This window comes from Stegostoma tigrinum, chromosome 20, assembly GCF_030684315.1.
Source record: "Stegostoma tigrinum isolate sSteTig4 chromosome 20, sSteTig4.hap1, whole genome shotgun sequence".
Taxonomy (NCBI): Eukaryota; Metazoa; Chordata; class Chondrichthyes; order Orectolobiformes; family Stegostomatidae; genus Stegostoma; species Stegostoma tigrinum.
Window position 1 is genome coordinate 39,440,859 of NC_081373.1, and position 17,450 is coordinate 39,458,308.

At 42.3% G+C, this 17,450-nt stretch overlaps 1 protein-coding gene across 1 annotated transcript in view; it reads left to right on the forward strand.

The window, feature by feature from the left end:
• LOC125461780 (adhesion G protein-coupled receptor A3) overlaps nt 1-17,450 on the forward strand; it is a 470,817-nt gene that overhangs the window by 192,370 nt on the left and 260,997 nt on the right. Inside the window, exon 7 of the mRNA XM_048550975.2 lies at nt 14,817-15,030. Within this exon, the coding sequence (XP_048406932.1) occupies nt 14,817-15,030 (214 nt within the window). The remainder of the gene's footprint in view (nt 1-14,816; nt 15,031-17,450) is intronic.

Below are 17,450 nucleotides of genomic sequence, written 5' to 3' on the forward strand. Positions count from 1 at the left end.
CAGCATTTTGCCTCCTAATGAGAAAATATTTTCTGTCTCTTGCTATTTGTTTGAGGCCATGCTGGAAATGTCATTTTCAGCAAATGTCACTATTGCAGCAAACATAATGGGAAGTGTCAGGAAAAATTGACATGAAGAAATTTAAACTACAATGCTGAAAAGTTGATTACCAATGCACACTCGTGAATTGCATGCAATTTGAATCAATGTGTCTGGCTGTACAATGTCAGAGCACAATTGTTCTAGTATTAGATATCATGCCTGAAAGTGGCACAGCAGATTAAAATAAAACATTTTGCAGTTGTGTTATTCTAATGAAAGCTGTTAATGGCTGTATGACAGAGAGTCTATTGATTACAGTCTGTTTAACAGCTTGCAGCATGGTTACATGTTATAGCTCGGTGTGTTAGTTTAACTCAGCTGTGTTCTAAAGACTGTGAGGAGTAGAGTTTTATAATTGGTGCAATTTGACATGCAAAGGCCAGGAAATGACTTATTTTCAATATTTTACTTTCTCCCTATGGCAGTCATACATTGTACTGTTTCCTGGGGACTTTTCTGTTGGTGAATGGTACAAGGCATTCCTGATTTTTCAAGTGTCCAACTTCTGAACGCTTGTACTAATGAACACGATGCCATAAGGAGGGGTGTGTTAACATTCATTTTAAAGATCCAACATACAAACATTTCCTCGTACATACTAGTGGTTATTTTATATTGTCCTACATTTGTGTTCTGACCTGCATACCAATCAACCTGCAAACAGACTTAAGAATGGAAACTGTGTGCAACCCGGAGACTGTCTGTACTATAATCCCACAAAAAAATCCTCCTCAGAATATGTGAAACATTTCATTCATCTCTGCAAGCTTATCTAAGTGTACCTGCAATTCTCCCTTTTTCAGTGCTTGTTATGGATGGTGCTTGTCTATTTAAGCCAATAAAGTGTCAAGGTTGCCTGCCAGAATTGTAAAGTTACTACAAACCTTGACAAAATAGACGGATCCCTCAGCACTCTTCTTACAGTACATGAAGAAGCTGAACACAGAGGCATTAAGGAAGATTGTCTGTCTCTCCTGGAGCCATTCCTTTCATGTCCCTGTTCATCTCTTGACCTTTTGCAGGCAGGTCCAAATTTACTTACACTTAACACTTGTTCAGAAGGTGTTTGCAAACATTACCGCCTTGTCTTTTTCAATCTGATGATGGCCTCCCCATCACTGGCCCTCTTCTCTTGGCAACTAGAAGTTGTATACCAACACAGCTTTCATCTGATTTGTTGGTTGAAAAATTGCTCAGCTCTGTCAAAAGCGTACTGCTTCAACTGTTAGCATTGTGTAGTCCTGAAATGCAGCTTCACTAGATTGGTGCCTCTTTTGTGGGTATATGTAATACTGCTCCAGGAACGACTCTCCAAACTTCAGTAAATCCAACGTTAGTCATCTGATTTGACGGTGGTGGTTGAGTGGGAAATTTGTTAGGAATTTAAATTGAACAGAATGATTTTGCTGTTTGTTGATCGTCCACAACACTGAATGGATGTCCAGTTTTGAGCTGCTAAGTGTGTCCTGAATCTATCACATTTACCACAGTGACAGTGCCAAACAAAGGGGAAGTTTGGTGTAAAAGTGGGATTTTGACTACACAAGGTGCTCACTCTTATCGAGTCTATCATGGACAGATGTATCTGCACACCAATACATTAGTGAGGTCAAGTTAAGAACGTACTTCACTGTTGCTGGTTCTCTTGCCACCTACTTAGGTTCAGTCTGGCAGCTGTCACCTTTAGGGCTCAGTCAGCTTAGTCACTAACTGGACTCACAGTTTAAGTATACTATATGGCTTTACAGTCCTCACTGATTCTACCAAGTGATGAGATCCTGGCATTGACAATGCAGCCTAGAGGGATTTTGCAAATTTGGAGAGACAGGGAACTGCAAAATGTTTAACCAGTTAGAGACCAGAATTAAAAGTAACAAAGTTATATAAAAGGTAAATAAAAGTCCTGCATCAAACTTTCTGAAATGATTGAAGGAGGTTTTTACAAAAAAAGTGACCATGAAAAATACCCTGATTTAAAAAAATGTAAAGGCTTCGGGCAAGGACAATACCTTTCAGCTAAATGCAGGCATTGCACATGGACAGTCCAAAGATTGTAAGGCAACTTGTCACCCAGGACAGGTTACTCAGAAAGCAGGAGCACTTGACCAGTGGAAATGGCAAATAAATCCAAAGTCATGTATCACCTCCATACAGGTGATGGTACCTTTCCAGGAAATATAACGAGGCAAAGCTCCTCAACAATTCTATTAACAGCTGGTCTATCAGTACTACAAGTTGTTACATGCCAGTCTGCTGCATGTTTCTTGTTGGACCGTATAATTCTTTTTGCTAATGTTACAGCATCCTTTCATATCTTGCTGTGCATGTTCATACTCCCTGTAAAATGTCTTGCCTTTTTCCAAACGATACAAAAAGATGCAACATGAACGAACTGCTACAATTTTGAGGTAATAGGAACTACAGATGCCGAAGAATCCGAGATAGCAAGGTGTAGAGCTGGAAGAACACAGCAGGCCAAGCAGCATCAGAGGAGCAGGAAGGCTGATGTTTCCAGCCTAGGCCCTTCATCATAAAATGTTTCTGATGAAGGGTCTAGGCTCAAAACGTCAGCTTTCCTACTCCTAAAATGCTACTTGGCCTGCTGTGTTCATCCAGCTCCACACCCTGCTACAATGTTGAACCCAGATACAGGAAAGGCCTTGGTGTGGATTTACATGAATGTCTAAAAGATGGCAGACAAGTTGAGAAAGCTGTTAAGAATAAATAGGATCTCTGAGGAAAACAACGTTTGCTAAATTATTAGCAAACATTGGTTTGGTCATAATTGGAATATCACATTCATTTCTGGGCACCACACTTCAGGATGTCAAGGCTTTGATGCAGGTGAAGAAGAGAGGTGCCAGAATAATTTAAGGGATGTTAGTTAATTGGGAAGACTGGAGAAACTGCAATTGTTCTCCTGGGAGCAGTGAGTGAGAGGACATTTAACAGAAATTTTCAAAATCATAAGTGGTTTTGATATAGTGAATGAAGAGGAACTGGTTCTAGTGGCAGATGGGTCACAAACCAGCCCACAGGGGTTTGAGGTCATTCATAAAAGAGGCGATGGGAGGAAACCTGCTTCTCAAAGACAGTCTGGAATGTTGTGCAGTAAAAAGGTGGTGAAAGCTGATTCGACAACAACATGTTAAAGATAATGGAATAAGTACTTGAAGGATTAAATTTTGCAGCGTGACAGGGACTTGCTTGTGAGATTAAATGGATAGTCTACCAAAAAATCTGTAAAGATACAATGAGGCAAATAACCTGCCACTATGCTAAGTCAATTCTACTATTCTATAAAGAATGAGTTAGAGTGCAGAGGTTATGAACAGTAGCAGGTTATTCCAGATCATGAACAGTATACTCCTGGGTGACATCGGGCCGAAACAATGTTTCAGACCATAGAGAAACTTTTGAGCTAAAATCAGTTTGATTCTCTTTCATTGTCAGTGCAACCAAACAAAGGGTTATTGAGCAAAACAAATATACTTATGATTAACTGTTGCAGATGATGGAGGTCTAGAGGTGCCACATGCAAAGACACTGATGACTCTAGCTGTTGTCCGTACCATCACGTGTATCAGTGTTAGTTAATTAATACACTTCTATCTAGACTTCCAAAAGGCCTTAGATACGGTGCCTCACGGGAGGCTGCTGAGCAAGGTGAGGGCCCATGGTGTTCGAGGTGAGCTACTGACTTGGATTGAGGATGGCTGTCTGACAGAAGGCAGAGAGTTGGGATAAAAGGCTCTTTTTCGGAATGGCAACCGGTGACGAGCGGTGTCCCACAGGGTTCAGTGTTGGGGCCGCAGCTTTTCACCTTATATATTAATGATCTGGATGAAGGGACTGGGGGCATTCTGGCGAAGTTTGCCGATTGATACAAAGATAGGTGGACAGGCAGATAGTACTGAGGAGGTGGGGAAGCTGCAGAAAGATTTAGACAGTTTAGGAGAGTGGTCCAGGAAATGGCTGATGAAATTCAATGTGAGAAAATGTGAGGTTTTGCACTTTGGAAAAAAGAATACAGGCATGGACTATTTTCTAAATGGTGAGAAAATTCACAAAGCAGAAGTACAAAGGGATCTGGAAGTGTTGGTCCAGGATTCTCTAAAGGTTAACTTGCAGGCTGAGTCTGTAATTAAGAAAGCGAATGTAATGTTGTTATTATCAAGAAGGTTGGAATATAAAAGCAGCGATGTGCTTCTGAGGCTTTATAAGACTCTAGTTAGGCCCCATTTAGAATACTGTGACCAATTTTGGGCCCCACACCTCAGGAAGGACATACTTGCCCTGGAGCGTGTCCAGCGTAGATTCACATGGATGATCCCTGGAATGGTAGGTTTAACGTATGATGAATGGCTAAGGATCCTGGGATTGTACTCATTAGAGTTTGGAAGGTTGAGGGGAGATCTAATAGAAACTTACAAGGTAATGTATGGCTTAGAAGGGGTGGACGCTAGGAAGTTGTTTCCGTTAGGCGGGGAGACTAGGACCCGTGGGCACAGCCTTAAAATTAGAGGGGGTAAATTTAAAACTGAAATGAGATGACATTTCTTCAGCCAGAGATCGGTGAGCTTGTGGAATTCATTGCCACAGAGTGCAGTGGAGGCCAGGACGTTGGATGCCTTCAAGGCTGAGATTGATAATTTCTTGATCTCACAAGGAATCAAGGGCTACGGGGAGAGTGCAGGGAAGTGGAGTTGAAATGCCCATCAGCCATGATTTAAATGGCAGGGTGGACTTGATGAGCCAAATGGCCTTACTCCTCTGTCTTATGGTCTAAATGATTTTTAAAACATTGTTTCATGGAATGTGCGTATCACTGGCAAGGTCAGTATTTACAAACCTCCTTAACTGCCCTTGATAAGGTGGGGGTGAGTTGCTTCCTTGAATTGTCACAGTCCATCTGGATACACCCACAGTGCTGTTGGGATTGGATTTTGACCTTGCAAAATTGAAGGAATAGTGATGTTGTTCTGAGTTAGCTGTGTGGATCTGAGGAGAACTTATGGCCGGGCAAGTTTCCATGTGCTAGCTGCCCATATCCTCCTCGATGATAGAGGTCACAGGTTTAGAAAGTGCTGACAGAAAAGCTTTAGAGACGTCATTGTAGATGGTGCACACTTGTGCCAGAGTGGAGTGAGTCAATGTTGAAGATGGTCTGTTAGGTGCTGATTAAGTGGGAATCTTTATCCTGTTCGTTTGAGCATTTTTGAAGCTGCAGTCATCCAGGGAAATGGGGAGTACTCTCTCAGCCTTCTGACTTGGGGATAGTGGACAGGCTTTGGGGAGTCAGGAGGTGAGTCATTTATCCCAAGGAATAGCTATGTACATTGAGCTCAACAAAGACCTTGGGTTATGAGAACATGTTGGTTGTTGTGCAAAGGACTTGTGTTGCAAAACTAGCCGTGTCCCTTGCCAAGCTGTTCAAGTTCAACTGGAACAATGGCATCCCCTGGCAAAGTGGAAAATTGTTCTTGTGCTTGTCCTGTCCACAGAAGGCAGCATGTTTAATCTGTCAGTTGCCACTTTATTGCCGTCATCCAAAAAACAAAGTCTGAACAACAGTGTTGTTATATAATAATTCCTCAGTGATGACCAACTTGGCTGTGCTCAAATTTTAGTTCTGCCAGGATCAGTGGGCTCCAAATTCCATTGTGTTGTTGGTCCACAGATGAACAAATGAGATGAAGTCTAGAAGGATGCTGAAGGTGAAGGCCTTGACATTAAGAGAATAGTTGACAAAGGACGGTATCAAGTAGCTCTGGAAACACTTGTCGAGGTGAATCAGTGGAATACTTCCCGCAAGTTGGCCTAATGCTGAGCACAAAGGAAGATAGTAATGGTTGTTGGAGGACAGTCATTTCAGCCCTGGGATCTCACTGTGTGAATGCCATCTCACCGCAGAAACCTGCAACTACAAGCCTGCATCCCTTATACCTACAGGTTTATAATTTTTAAAAAAATGTTCTTTAATTGACCAAAGCCAGTAAAGGGGCAGTACCCAAAGATAAAGGAGACAGAGGAGCAAAACTAATAAAAGAAATCAACAAACAATGTCTAAAATTAAAACAAAAAATTTTAAAGAGCAATGAAAGGCTGCCACTTGCTCCATAGCACAGCCTACAAAAGACCTTCTCAAGGCATAAAACAGATCAGCAATTCTGTACATCGGCAGAATTGCACTGCGGTGCCAACGTGCAAGCTCATCTTGGCTTCCTGAAATCTTCTACCTGCTGCTCAGCAATAGTCCAACACAGCAGATCTACAAAAATGCACAGATTTCAGTATTGGCACAAGTCATGAGATTCAAGCCACACCCATTATGGTAACAGATGTTGTGTTATACAATTGAGTCTAGCAAAGATGTGCAAAGATATGACTATGAAGTGAGATATAAACCAGCCAGTAGGAAGATTGAATATCAGACACTGAGCAGATTATACCAGCACCAATACTGTAGATACACGCACGCACCCACCCCAGAAGATATTCTTGTTGATTACACATTGATACTGTTCACTGTAAATTGAAGATTTTCTTAAATTAGATTTGTTATTCTTTAGCCAGAATCAATATGATCAGTTGTAATTGACAACTACTGAAAATGAGCAACTGCAACAGTCGCAAAAGGTTCATCTCCAGTGCTGGATACAATATTAAAGGAAGTCCTGAGAAGACTTATCCATTTTTTGGCCATATAGAGATGAGCTTGTATATTACAATGAATCAACAAGGGCGAACATATCATATTACCAAAAGTATTATGTGAAAATATCATGTCCATGTTAGACCAGGAACACAAGTATTGAACACATGGCACCTTTCGTCTCTGTACTGTCCAAGGATGAATCACACATTTAAATGATTCATGAATACATGTAAGACATAACAAACATCTCACCCAGGGGTGGAGGGAACCTCTACCTCTAAAAGAGGTGCCATTCACACTTTGTTTGAAAGTAGGAATCAACATTTTCATTGTGCATGAAGAAAATTACATCCATGTGATAGGTTAATTCCCTAAATGTCCTTCTCTTTGATAACGCAACATCATCTAGTGCAGCAGTCACTGACACAATGAACGTTATTTTCCAGTGTTTCAGTGTTGGATAGTGTCTCACAGCGAACTGTAATTCATTGACATATTGTTTGGACATATATGGTATATTGTATGGGAGGTGACTTAAATCACATAGTCACCCCAATCAACGTTCAAATGGCCTGGCTGAATGCATGGTATCTACTGTCAAATCAGTGATCATTAAATTTTGAGCAGCAAAACAAGATTTCGGCAGGATATTGATGCATTTTTGTGCACAACTGATGCAAGAAAGACAAGTTTGAATGACCTTGCCGATTGACAATTGTTAAATCACTCCAAGACACATCCGAAGGCATTGTACGCCTCTTTCATCATCCTCTGTTTTTAAATAATAATGAGTAATCAGATTGTGAACTAACAAAATTGTGTAGGCAGAGAATGAGAGTTGAATTTAGAAATACTGCAAAGGTGACTCAAATATGTAACTATCCCAGATCAAATAAAATCATTACTTATCATGGTGTTACAGAAATCAGCTGAGACCGGTTTTTGACACATCATTCATCCATAGAGACTGATGAAAGTCACTCCGATAATGATAATTGTGCAGTAATGTTGAGGGATAGCAAACAGCAGCAAGACAACCAAGTTGTCAAACATGTACAGAGAAGAAAATGAATACCTCATACATCTCCACATCAGGAACGAGTTGTGATATCTCCAAAGTATTACATTAAAATTTAAAATGTTAATGCCCTAAACTGTCTCTTATCGATTTGTATACTTTTCAAATTGGCAACACTTGGCCATTTATGACCATCTGTATCTGTTAGGGATTTTTATAAATCTTTGGCAAAGGGAGATGTGTGATATCTCGTAGTCCGTATGCTTCAGTTGTTCAGCGGCAGGATTCTGGGAAAGAGCGCGAGGGCAGTGGGGAAAGTAAGCTTTCATTATAAAAGTCTTACCTTGCATGACTGCGGCCTTCAGCTGTTCAGCGGAGGAGGAGTCCCAGCGCGGGAGTGAGTGGTCGGCTGGGTAAAGGTTCCCAATAAATTTGGGAAGTAACTAGTACCCGAGACACTACACATGGAGTGTCTCCCACCCTTCCACCTCCTCTAACATAATAATAAAGACTAAGTGTGGTCTGCAGGTGAGCTATTTCTATTTTATTTTCTCATCTCTTTGTTATCTTTCGTGGAGGTAACCTAGACACCAAATCCTCTGGAAGTGGTTTGGAAGGCAAAACTGGAGTCTGTTTGAGTATATAATGGAGTAAACTTCCTGGTGCAGAGAGCACTTAAAGAGAGAACACTGCGAAACTGAAAAAAAGACTAATTAATTTTAAATAATTAACTAAGCAGAGATGACATATCAGGTGATGTGTTGTAGCTGTACGATGTGGGAGCTAGCTGATCCCATTGAGAATGGTAGTGACCGCATCAGCAGCAAGTGTTGGCTGCTTGAGGAGCTCTGGCTCAAAATTGATGAGCTGGAATCCGAACTCCAAACACTGTGGCGCATCCACGAGGGGGAGAGATACATGGTTGCTCTGTTCCAGGAGGCAGTCACACCTAGTAGATCAACTAGTGTTAATGTGATCAGTGGCCAGGGACAGCAGTGTGTGACTGCGAGTGAGGCAGGTAGAGGGACCCTGCAGACAGGAACACAAGAGCCGCTGTACTTGACCTTGTCCCAAGGGTATGAGGCACTTGCTCCCTGTGTGAATGAGGAACAGGGCTGCAGGAAGGATGAGTCAACTGACCAGGGTGCCATAGTGCAGGGGGCCATTCAAGAGAGGAGAGCTAATAGACAGATTGTAGTTGTAGGAGATTCCATCATTGGGGAATAGACAATATCCTTTGCGAGCAGGACAGACAATCCCCCATGGTGTGTTCCCTGCCCGGTGCCAGGGTGCGAGACATCTCTGACCAGCTTGAGAGGATACTAGAGAGGGAAGGGGAGGATCTAGTTGTTATGGTCCACATAGGAACCAACAACATAGGCAGGACAAGGATAAAATTTTCAATGGAGTTGAAGCTTCCTGGTCACCTGCTAACTTGCTGCTTTGCTTTCCAATAGTTGTTATACTCCCTGTACGCTTGCCCCCTACTTACTAGTTTAAAGTCCTATTAACCACCCTGTTTACCCTTTTTGCCAGAACACTGGACCCGGCCCTGTTCAGGTAGAATCCAACCCGGCGGTACAGCTCCCTCCTGTCCCAGAACTGATGCCAGTGTCCCACGAAAAGGAAACCCTCTTTTTCACACCACGCTTTAAGCCACGTGCCTACTTCCCTGATCCTTGCCTCCCTATGCCAATTTGCACGTGGCTTGGGCAGCAATCCAGAGATTATGACCCTTGAAGACCTGTTTTTTTTTAAATTTTGTTCCTAGCTTTTCATATTCCCCAAACTGATCTTTTATCCGTGTCCTGCCTATGTTTTTGGTTCCGATGTGGCCCATAACAATTAGATCCTCCCCTTCTCTCTCTAGTATCCTCTCAAGCTCAAGCTGGTCAGAGATGTCTCGCACCCTGGCACCAGGCAGGGAACACACCATGGGGGATTCTCGATTCTGCTTGCAAAGGATATTGTCTATTCCCCAATGATGGAATATCCTACAACTACAATCTGTCTATTACGTGCAAATTGGCACAGGGAGGTGAGGATCAGGGAAGTAAGCACGTGGCTTAAAGCATGGTGTGAGAAAGAGGGTTTCCTTTTCATGGGACAATGGCATCAATTCTGGGACAGGAGGGAGCTATACTGCTGGGTTGGATTCTGCCTGAACAGGGCCGGGTCCGGTGTTCTGGTAAACACGGTGGTTAATAGGACTTTAAACTAGTAAGTAGGGGGCAAGGGAGGAGTGAGCGTAGAGGAGGTATAACAACTATTGGAAAGCAAAGCAGCAAGCTAGCAGTGACCAGGAAGCTTCAACTCCATTGAAAGTTAGGAAAATAGTTAAAGGGAAGGAGAACAGAAGAGCTGTTAATAATGGAGGTGATAGGACTCAAAAAGAAGGTGCAAAAACTGGCATAAGGGCACTTTATCTGAATGCTCGCAGCATTCGAAACAAGGTGGATGAGTTGACGGTGCAATTCATAGCAAATGGGTATGATTTAGTGGCCATTACAGAGACATGGTTGCAGGATGGTCATGACTGGAAGTTAAATATCCAGGGGTATCAAACTATTTGGAAGGACAGACAGGAAGGTAAGGGAGGTGGTGCTGCTCTGATTTTTAAGGATGATATCAGGGCAGTATTGAGAGATGATATAGGTTCTACTGAACAATAGGTTGAATCCATTTGGGTGGAAATTAGGAATAGCAGGGAGAAGAAGTCACTGTAGGGTGTGGTCTATAGGCCTCCAAATAATGACATTGTGGCGGGGTGGGCAATAAACATAGAAATAGCTAATGCATGTACAAATGGTACAGCAATTATCCCGGGGGATTTTAATCTACATATCGATTTGGTGAAACCAGGTTGGTCATGGCAGCCTTGAGGAGGAGCTTATTGAATGCATCCGCAATAATTTCCTTGAACAATGTGTAGTGGAACCTCTAAGGGAGCAAGCTACCCTAGATCTAGTTCTGTGTAGCGAGACAGGAATAATTAACGATCTCACAGTTAGGGATCCTCTCGTAAGGATCTGATCAAAGCATGGTCAAATTTAAAATACAGATGGAGCGTGCGAAGGTACCGGATTTAACCTATGTCCTGTGCTTAAACAAAGGAGACTATGAAGGAATGAGGGAGGAGTTAGCTCGGGTAGAATGGGAGTAAAAATTTATGGTGGTCCAATTGAGGAACAGTGGAGAAATTTGGAAACAATTTTTCCACAGTGCTCAGCAGAAGTATATTCCAGTGATAGGAAGAACTGTGGGAAAAGAGAGAACCAGCCATGGATGTTTAAGGAAATAAAGGAAAGTATCAGATCGAAAAAAAAACATGTACAAAAAAAACAAAGAGAAGTGGGAATCTAATAGACTGGGAAATCTTTAAAGACCAACAGAAAGCTACAAAAAAAGTTAAAGAAATGTAAGATAATATTCTGAGCTAGTTTACTCATAATCTAAAAACAGGCAGCCAAAGTTTCTATAAATATGTAAATCATAAGAGTGGCAAAGGTAAACTTGTGTCCTTTAGAGGATGAGAATGCCAGCTATTAAGTTGGCTATGAGGAAATAATCAATGAGGCATTAAACAGTTATTTTGTGTCAGTCTTCACAGTGGAAGACACCAATAACATGCTGAAAACTGATGGCAGGAAGGTGATAGCAGGCGGGGACCTAGAATCTATCATTATCACTAAGGAGGCAGTGCTGGGCAAGCTAATGGGGCTCAAGGTAGACAAGTCTCCTGGCCCTGTTGAAATGCATCCCAGGGTACTAAAAGAGGTGATGGGGGACATAGCAAATGCACTGGTAATTATTTACCAAAATTCACTGGACTCTGGGGTGGTTACTGCAGATTGGAAGACAGCCAATGTGACGCCACTGTTTAAAAAAGGAAGTAGACAAAAAACAGGTAACTATAGCCCATAAAATGTGAGGCTGGATGAACACAGCAGGCCCAGCAGCATCTCGGGAGCACAAAAGCTATAGGCTAGTTAGCTTAACTTCAGTGGTGGGGAAATTGCTTGAACCTATCATTAAGAAAGAAATAGCAAGACATCTGGGTATAAATTGTCCCGTTGGGAAAACCCAGCATGGGTTCATGAAGGGTACATCATGTTTAACTAATTTGGTGGAATTCTTTGAGGACATTACTTGCGTGGTGGACAATGGGGAACCTGGGGATGTAGTTTATTTAGATTGCCAGAAGGCATTTGGCAAGGTGCCACACCAAAGGCTGCTGCATAAGATAAAGTTGTAGGGTATTACAGGTAATGTATTGACATGGCTAGAGGATTGATTGACAAGTAGAAAGCAAAGATTAGGGGTAAATGGGTGTTTTTCTGGTTGGTGGTCAGTGGCTACTGGTGTCCCTCAGGGATCAGTGTTGGGACCACAATTGTTTATAATTTACATAGATGATTTGGAGTTGGGGACTAAGTGTGGTGTGTCAAAATTTGCAGGTGACACTACGTTGAGTGGTACAGCAAAGTGTGCCGAAGGCACTGAAAGTCTGCGGAGGGATAAAAATAGTCTTGAGTGAGTGGTCAAAGGTCTGGCAGATGGAGTACAATGTTGCTAAGTGTGAGGTCATCCATTTTGGTAGGAATAACAGCAAAATGGACTCTGTTTTAAATGGTAAAACATTGCAGCACGCTGCTGTGCAGAGGGGCTTGAATGCACTTGTACATGATTTGCCAAAAGTAGGGTTGCAGGTGCAGCAGGTAATTAAAAAGGCAAATGGAATTCTGTCTGTCATTGCCAGAAGGATGGAGTTTAAAAACAGGGAGGCTGTGCTGCAGCTGAATAGGGTCCTGGTGAGGCCACACCTAGAGTACTGTGTGCAGTTTTGGTCTCCCTACTTCAGAAGAGATATTCTATCACTGGAGGGGGTGTAGAGGAGATTCACTCAGTTGATTCCAGAGTTGAGAGTGTTGGATTCTGAGGAGAGACTGAGTAGGCTGGAATTATACTCAATGGAATTCAGAAGGATGAGGGGAGATCTTACAGGAACATATAAGATTATGAAGGGAATAGATAGGGTGGAGGCAGGGAGGTTGTTTCCACTGGCAGATGAAACTAGGACTCAGGGGGCATAGCCTCAAAATAAAGGGAAGCAGATGTCGGACTGAGGTCAGGAGGAACTTCTTCACCCAAAGGGTTGTGAATCTGTGGAATTCCCTGCCCAGCGAAGTGGTTGAAACTACCACCCTGAATGTTTTTTTGTAAGGCAAGACATTGTGGCTCCATCTACATCGGTGAAACCAAGCGGAGGCTTGGGGACCGCTTTGCAGAACACTTCCGCTCGGTTCACAACAAACAACTGCACCACCCAGTTGCGAACCATTTTAACTCCCCCCTCCCATTCCTCAGACGACATGTCCATCCTGGGCCTCCTGCAGTGCCACAATGATGCCACCCAAAGGTTGCAGGAACAGCAACTCATATTCTGCTTGGGAACCCTGCAGCCCAATGGTATCAATGTGGATTTCACAAGCTTCAAAGTCTCCCTTCCCCCTACTGCGTCCCAAAACCAGCCCAGCTCGTCCCCGCCTCCCTAACCTGTTCTTCATCTCATCTATTCTCCCCTCCCACCTCAAGCCACACCTCCATTTCCTACCTACTAACCTCATCCTGCCCCCTTGACCTGTCCGTCCGCCCTGGACTGACCTATCCCCTCCCTACCTCCCAACCTATACTCTCCTCTCGACCTATCTTCTCCTCTATCCATTCTCGGTCCGCCTCCCCCTCTCTCCCTATTTATTTCAGAACCCTCTTCCCATCCCCCTTTTCTGATGAAGGGTCTAGGCCCGAAACGTCAGTTTTTGTGCTCCTGAGATGCTGCTTGGCCTGCTGTGTTCATCCACCTCCGCACTTTGTTGCCTCAAATTTTTGAACAGTAAAGGATTTAAGGGTTATGATGAGTGGGCGGGTAAGTGGAGTTGAGTCTCAAAAAGATCAGCCATGATCTTATTGAATGGCAGGGCAGGCTTGAGGGGCCAGATGGCCTACTCCTGCTCCTAGTTCTAATGTTCTTTTGAAGAGACATGTTCATGATATCATTGCTGTATTATTGCATGTGATGTGATCGTATATGGGTCTCAGTCTCTATCTTAATTTCAAATACTTGGTACTTGATATGCTGCTCTCTTGTATTTGAAAAGCTTACTACCATCCCAACACTCAAATGAACTTTACATTCACAGGTTATTTTTGAGGTGTGAATATCTGCTGGATCTTTCAATGCCACATTATCCATGCCTGATTTCTTGTGTTACGAGCGATAACAGTAGCATTGCCCGATCAGATAGAGATATCCATCTGGCCGCAAAACCCATATCACTCAACAAGATGACTAAGACAGCAACTTCAAAACCTGTGATGTTGCTCAAATAGAAAGACAAGAAAATACGATGCATAAGAGCACCATGATCTGCAAGTTCCATGTCAAACCATACCATTCTGACATGAATATGTACTGCCATTTATTCTCTGCTGCTGGATTAAAACTTTGCAACTCTCTATCTAACATCATTATCAACATTGTTATTATTCAGGCTGCAGCAGTTCAAGACAGTAGTTCACCATCCTGTTCTCAGAGGAATTTGGTGCTGGGGAATATGTTCTGATCTTGCCAACAATATCTAACACCTTATGAAGGAATACATTTTGTAGAGTAAAAGAGATAATTTGAGGTGAAGCCAGAGCATTTAGCATACCAGACAAGAAATGGGAAATGTTACTTGCTTCATGGATTTTGAATGGCAAGTATTTGTGGTAAATGCTTTTGTATCCACAGCAACTGTGGTGAGTACACATGTAGACACATGAACTAAATCTGATTAGGATTAGGAAATAACATAACAGACTATAATTCAGATTAGAACTATTTCCATCAATATTATGAAGAAACATGAATAAAAGGAATTTTATTGTGACTTTCACAGAAAGGTAATTTTCTGAGCTAGTGTTGATTATCTGAAACCTATTTTGTATTTATCAAAACGTTACTGAATATGTCTATTTACAATTTTCCATTTTCAGACGGTCCACTTGAGCTGCCTTTATTTCAGATGATTCCATCACGACAACAAGTGGTATTTCATGGGGATCGTTTACCTTTTATGTGCACTGCAACGTATGTGGATAAAACAACACAAATCCAATGGCGCCATAGTGGGAAAATAATAGTAACAGATGAAGATAATGAAATATTTGTAGAGCCAGTTATAATACATGACTGCTGTTTAATATCCAGGTAGGAATATCCTTTTGCTCGCGTTGAAGTATAATCGAAACGTTTACCCTTAAGTCATTCTAGGCCAGCTAGTTTGAGTTTTATTGTTGCTTTGTAGCTCAGAAGATTTTTTTTCTACAGAGAAAGGCTTGATTTCACTGCATTGTTGCATATTACATTTGACACATTACAGAATGAATCAAACTAAGATGGATCAAGTGAATGACAAGTCAAAGTAATAACCCATACCATTACATTGTTTTCAGTAGTGAGTGCCACCTTCTGGAGTGCAAAATAATTACAGATACATTAAGCATTTTACAATTACTTATTAACTCTCTACATTACAAACTAGATTAACAAGATTTTATTAGTAATTTCCAAAGATGGTGTACAGCCTTTGATTTTTTTTTAACTTTCATTTTCTTCAATATGAAGTTTGAGGATTTGCCCACTGGCACTGGGCAAAAATTCAAGTGAATGCGTAACTGATGTACGCAGCAAATCCCAACGAATAGGGCGACCATCATGATCCAATCAAATCATATTTTGCTAATATGCTCATCTAATACAAATATTTGTTCCATATGTATCACAAACCACACATAGCTCAGTGAAAACTACTTTGAACCATGATCATTGCAGATATCCCTATTCCCAAGTGTTCAGTTCAGTTCAGTTTAGTTTTCATACAAAGCTCAATTAATGTTAAAATTGCATGGAAGCCTTAGTTTTGCAATTTCAGCTGTACATTATAAAACTGCTTGAACCTAACAGGTCATTAAGCATTTAAAAAAACACATCTCTTCCCAAGATGAAGGTTGTAATTGTTTGCAAGAAGAAAATTAGTTTGGTTGCCAGAAACCTGAAACAGAAAATGCTGGAGATAATCAGAACTGATGAAAGATCGTCACCCTAAAATATTACTTTGCTTTCATCCCCTGAGGTTCTGCCAGGCCAACTGAGTATTTCCAGGATGCTTTGTTTTTATTTGTAATTGTTTATTTGACTATTTGGAGGGAAAAAATTATATTGACAGCAATGATGAAGATAGCACATCAAACCCATCCAGAGCTTTGGACCAAAAGTCTTGTGTCTTTTGAGATTTTTTTTAATATTTAACCTATTTTTTTCTAATTAACCTGTTTCGAGATGTCTGGAGCAGGTAGGATTTGAACCTGAGCCTCCCAGTCCAGATGTATGGATGCTAGCACTGAGCCATCAAGAGACCCTGACCTTTTTTTTTGACAAAGGCATCAAATTACATTTGAAATCCAATGCTTTTCCAAGCCACTGATCTCTGAAGCACTTCATGCTTTATCAGACATTAATCATGATGTAAGTGCTAATTGTAAATATCTCATCCTCTTCTCCTCTTGAATGATTATTAGTTTATTATTTTATGAGTAAAAAGATTTCCAATTGTAGTCCTTCAGATGACTATTTGTGCTCATCCTCTGCTTATTGTTGGCTGTATCAGCATAGTTTGCCTGAAATGGACTTTGCTTGAATGCACATTTGGAAAGAGAAATAGACAATTCATACTTTTCTATGTTTGAGCTGCCCTGAGTGTTAAACGGGAGAAAAGAACAGTTTCGCATGGATGCCTGTATAGTACCAGGATAATTGTTGACTGTAGTGTAGCTGCTGCTCATGGTCACAGTTAGTGTCAGACTGGCTGATAGGATAACTCAGAGATAATGGGAACTGCAGATGCTGGAGAATACCAAGATAATAAAATGTGAGGCTGGATGAACACAGCAGGCCAAGCAGCATCTCAGGAGCACAAAAGCTGACGTTTCGGGCCTAGACCGAGAGGGGGATGGGGAGAGGGAACTGGAATAAATAGGGAGAGAGGGGGAGGCGGACCGAAGATGGAGAGAAAAGAAGATAGGTGGAGAGAGTGTAGGTGGGGAGGTAGGGAGGGGATAGATCAGTCCAGGGAAGACTGACAGGTCAAGGAGGTGGGATGAGGTTAGTAGGTAGCTGGGGGTGCGGCTTGGGGTGGGAGGAAGGGATGGGTGAGAGGAAGAACCGGTTAGGGAGGCAGAGACAGGATGCAGTGGGTGGGGGGGAAGAGCTGGGCTGGTTGTGTGGTGCAGTGGGGGGAGGGGACGAACTGGGCTGGTTTAGGGATGCAGTAGGGGAAGGGGAGATTTTGAAACTGGTGAAGTCCACATTGATACCATATGACTGCAGGGTTCCCAGGCGGATATGAGTTGCTGTTCCTGCAACCTTCGGGTGGCATCATTGTGGCAGTGCAGGAGGCCCATGATGGACATGTCATCTAGAGAATGGGAGGGGGAGTGGAAATGGTTTGCGACTGGGAGGTGCAGTTGTTTGTTGCGAACTGACGGAGGTGTTCTGCAAAGCGGTCTCCAAGCCTCCGCTTGGTTTCCCCAATGTAGAGGAAGCCGCACCCGGTACAGTGGATGCAGTAT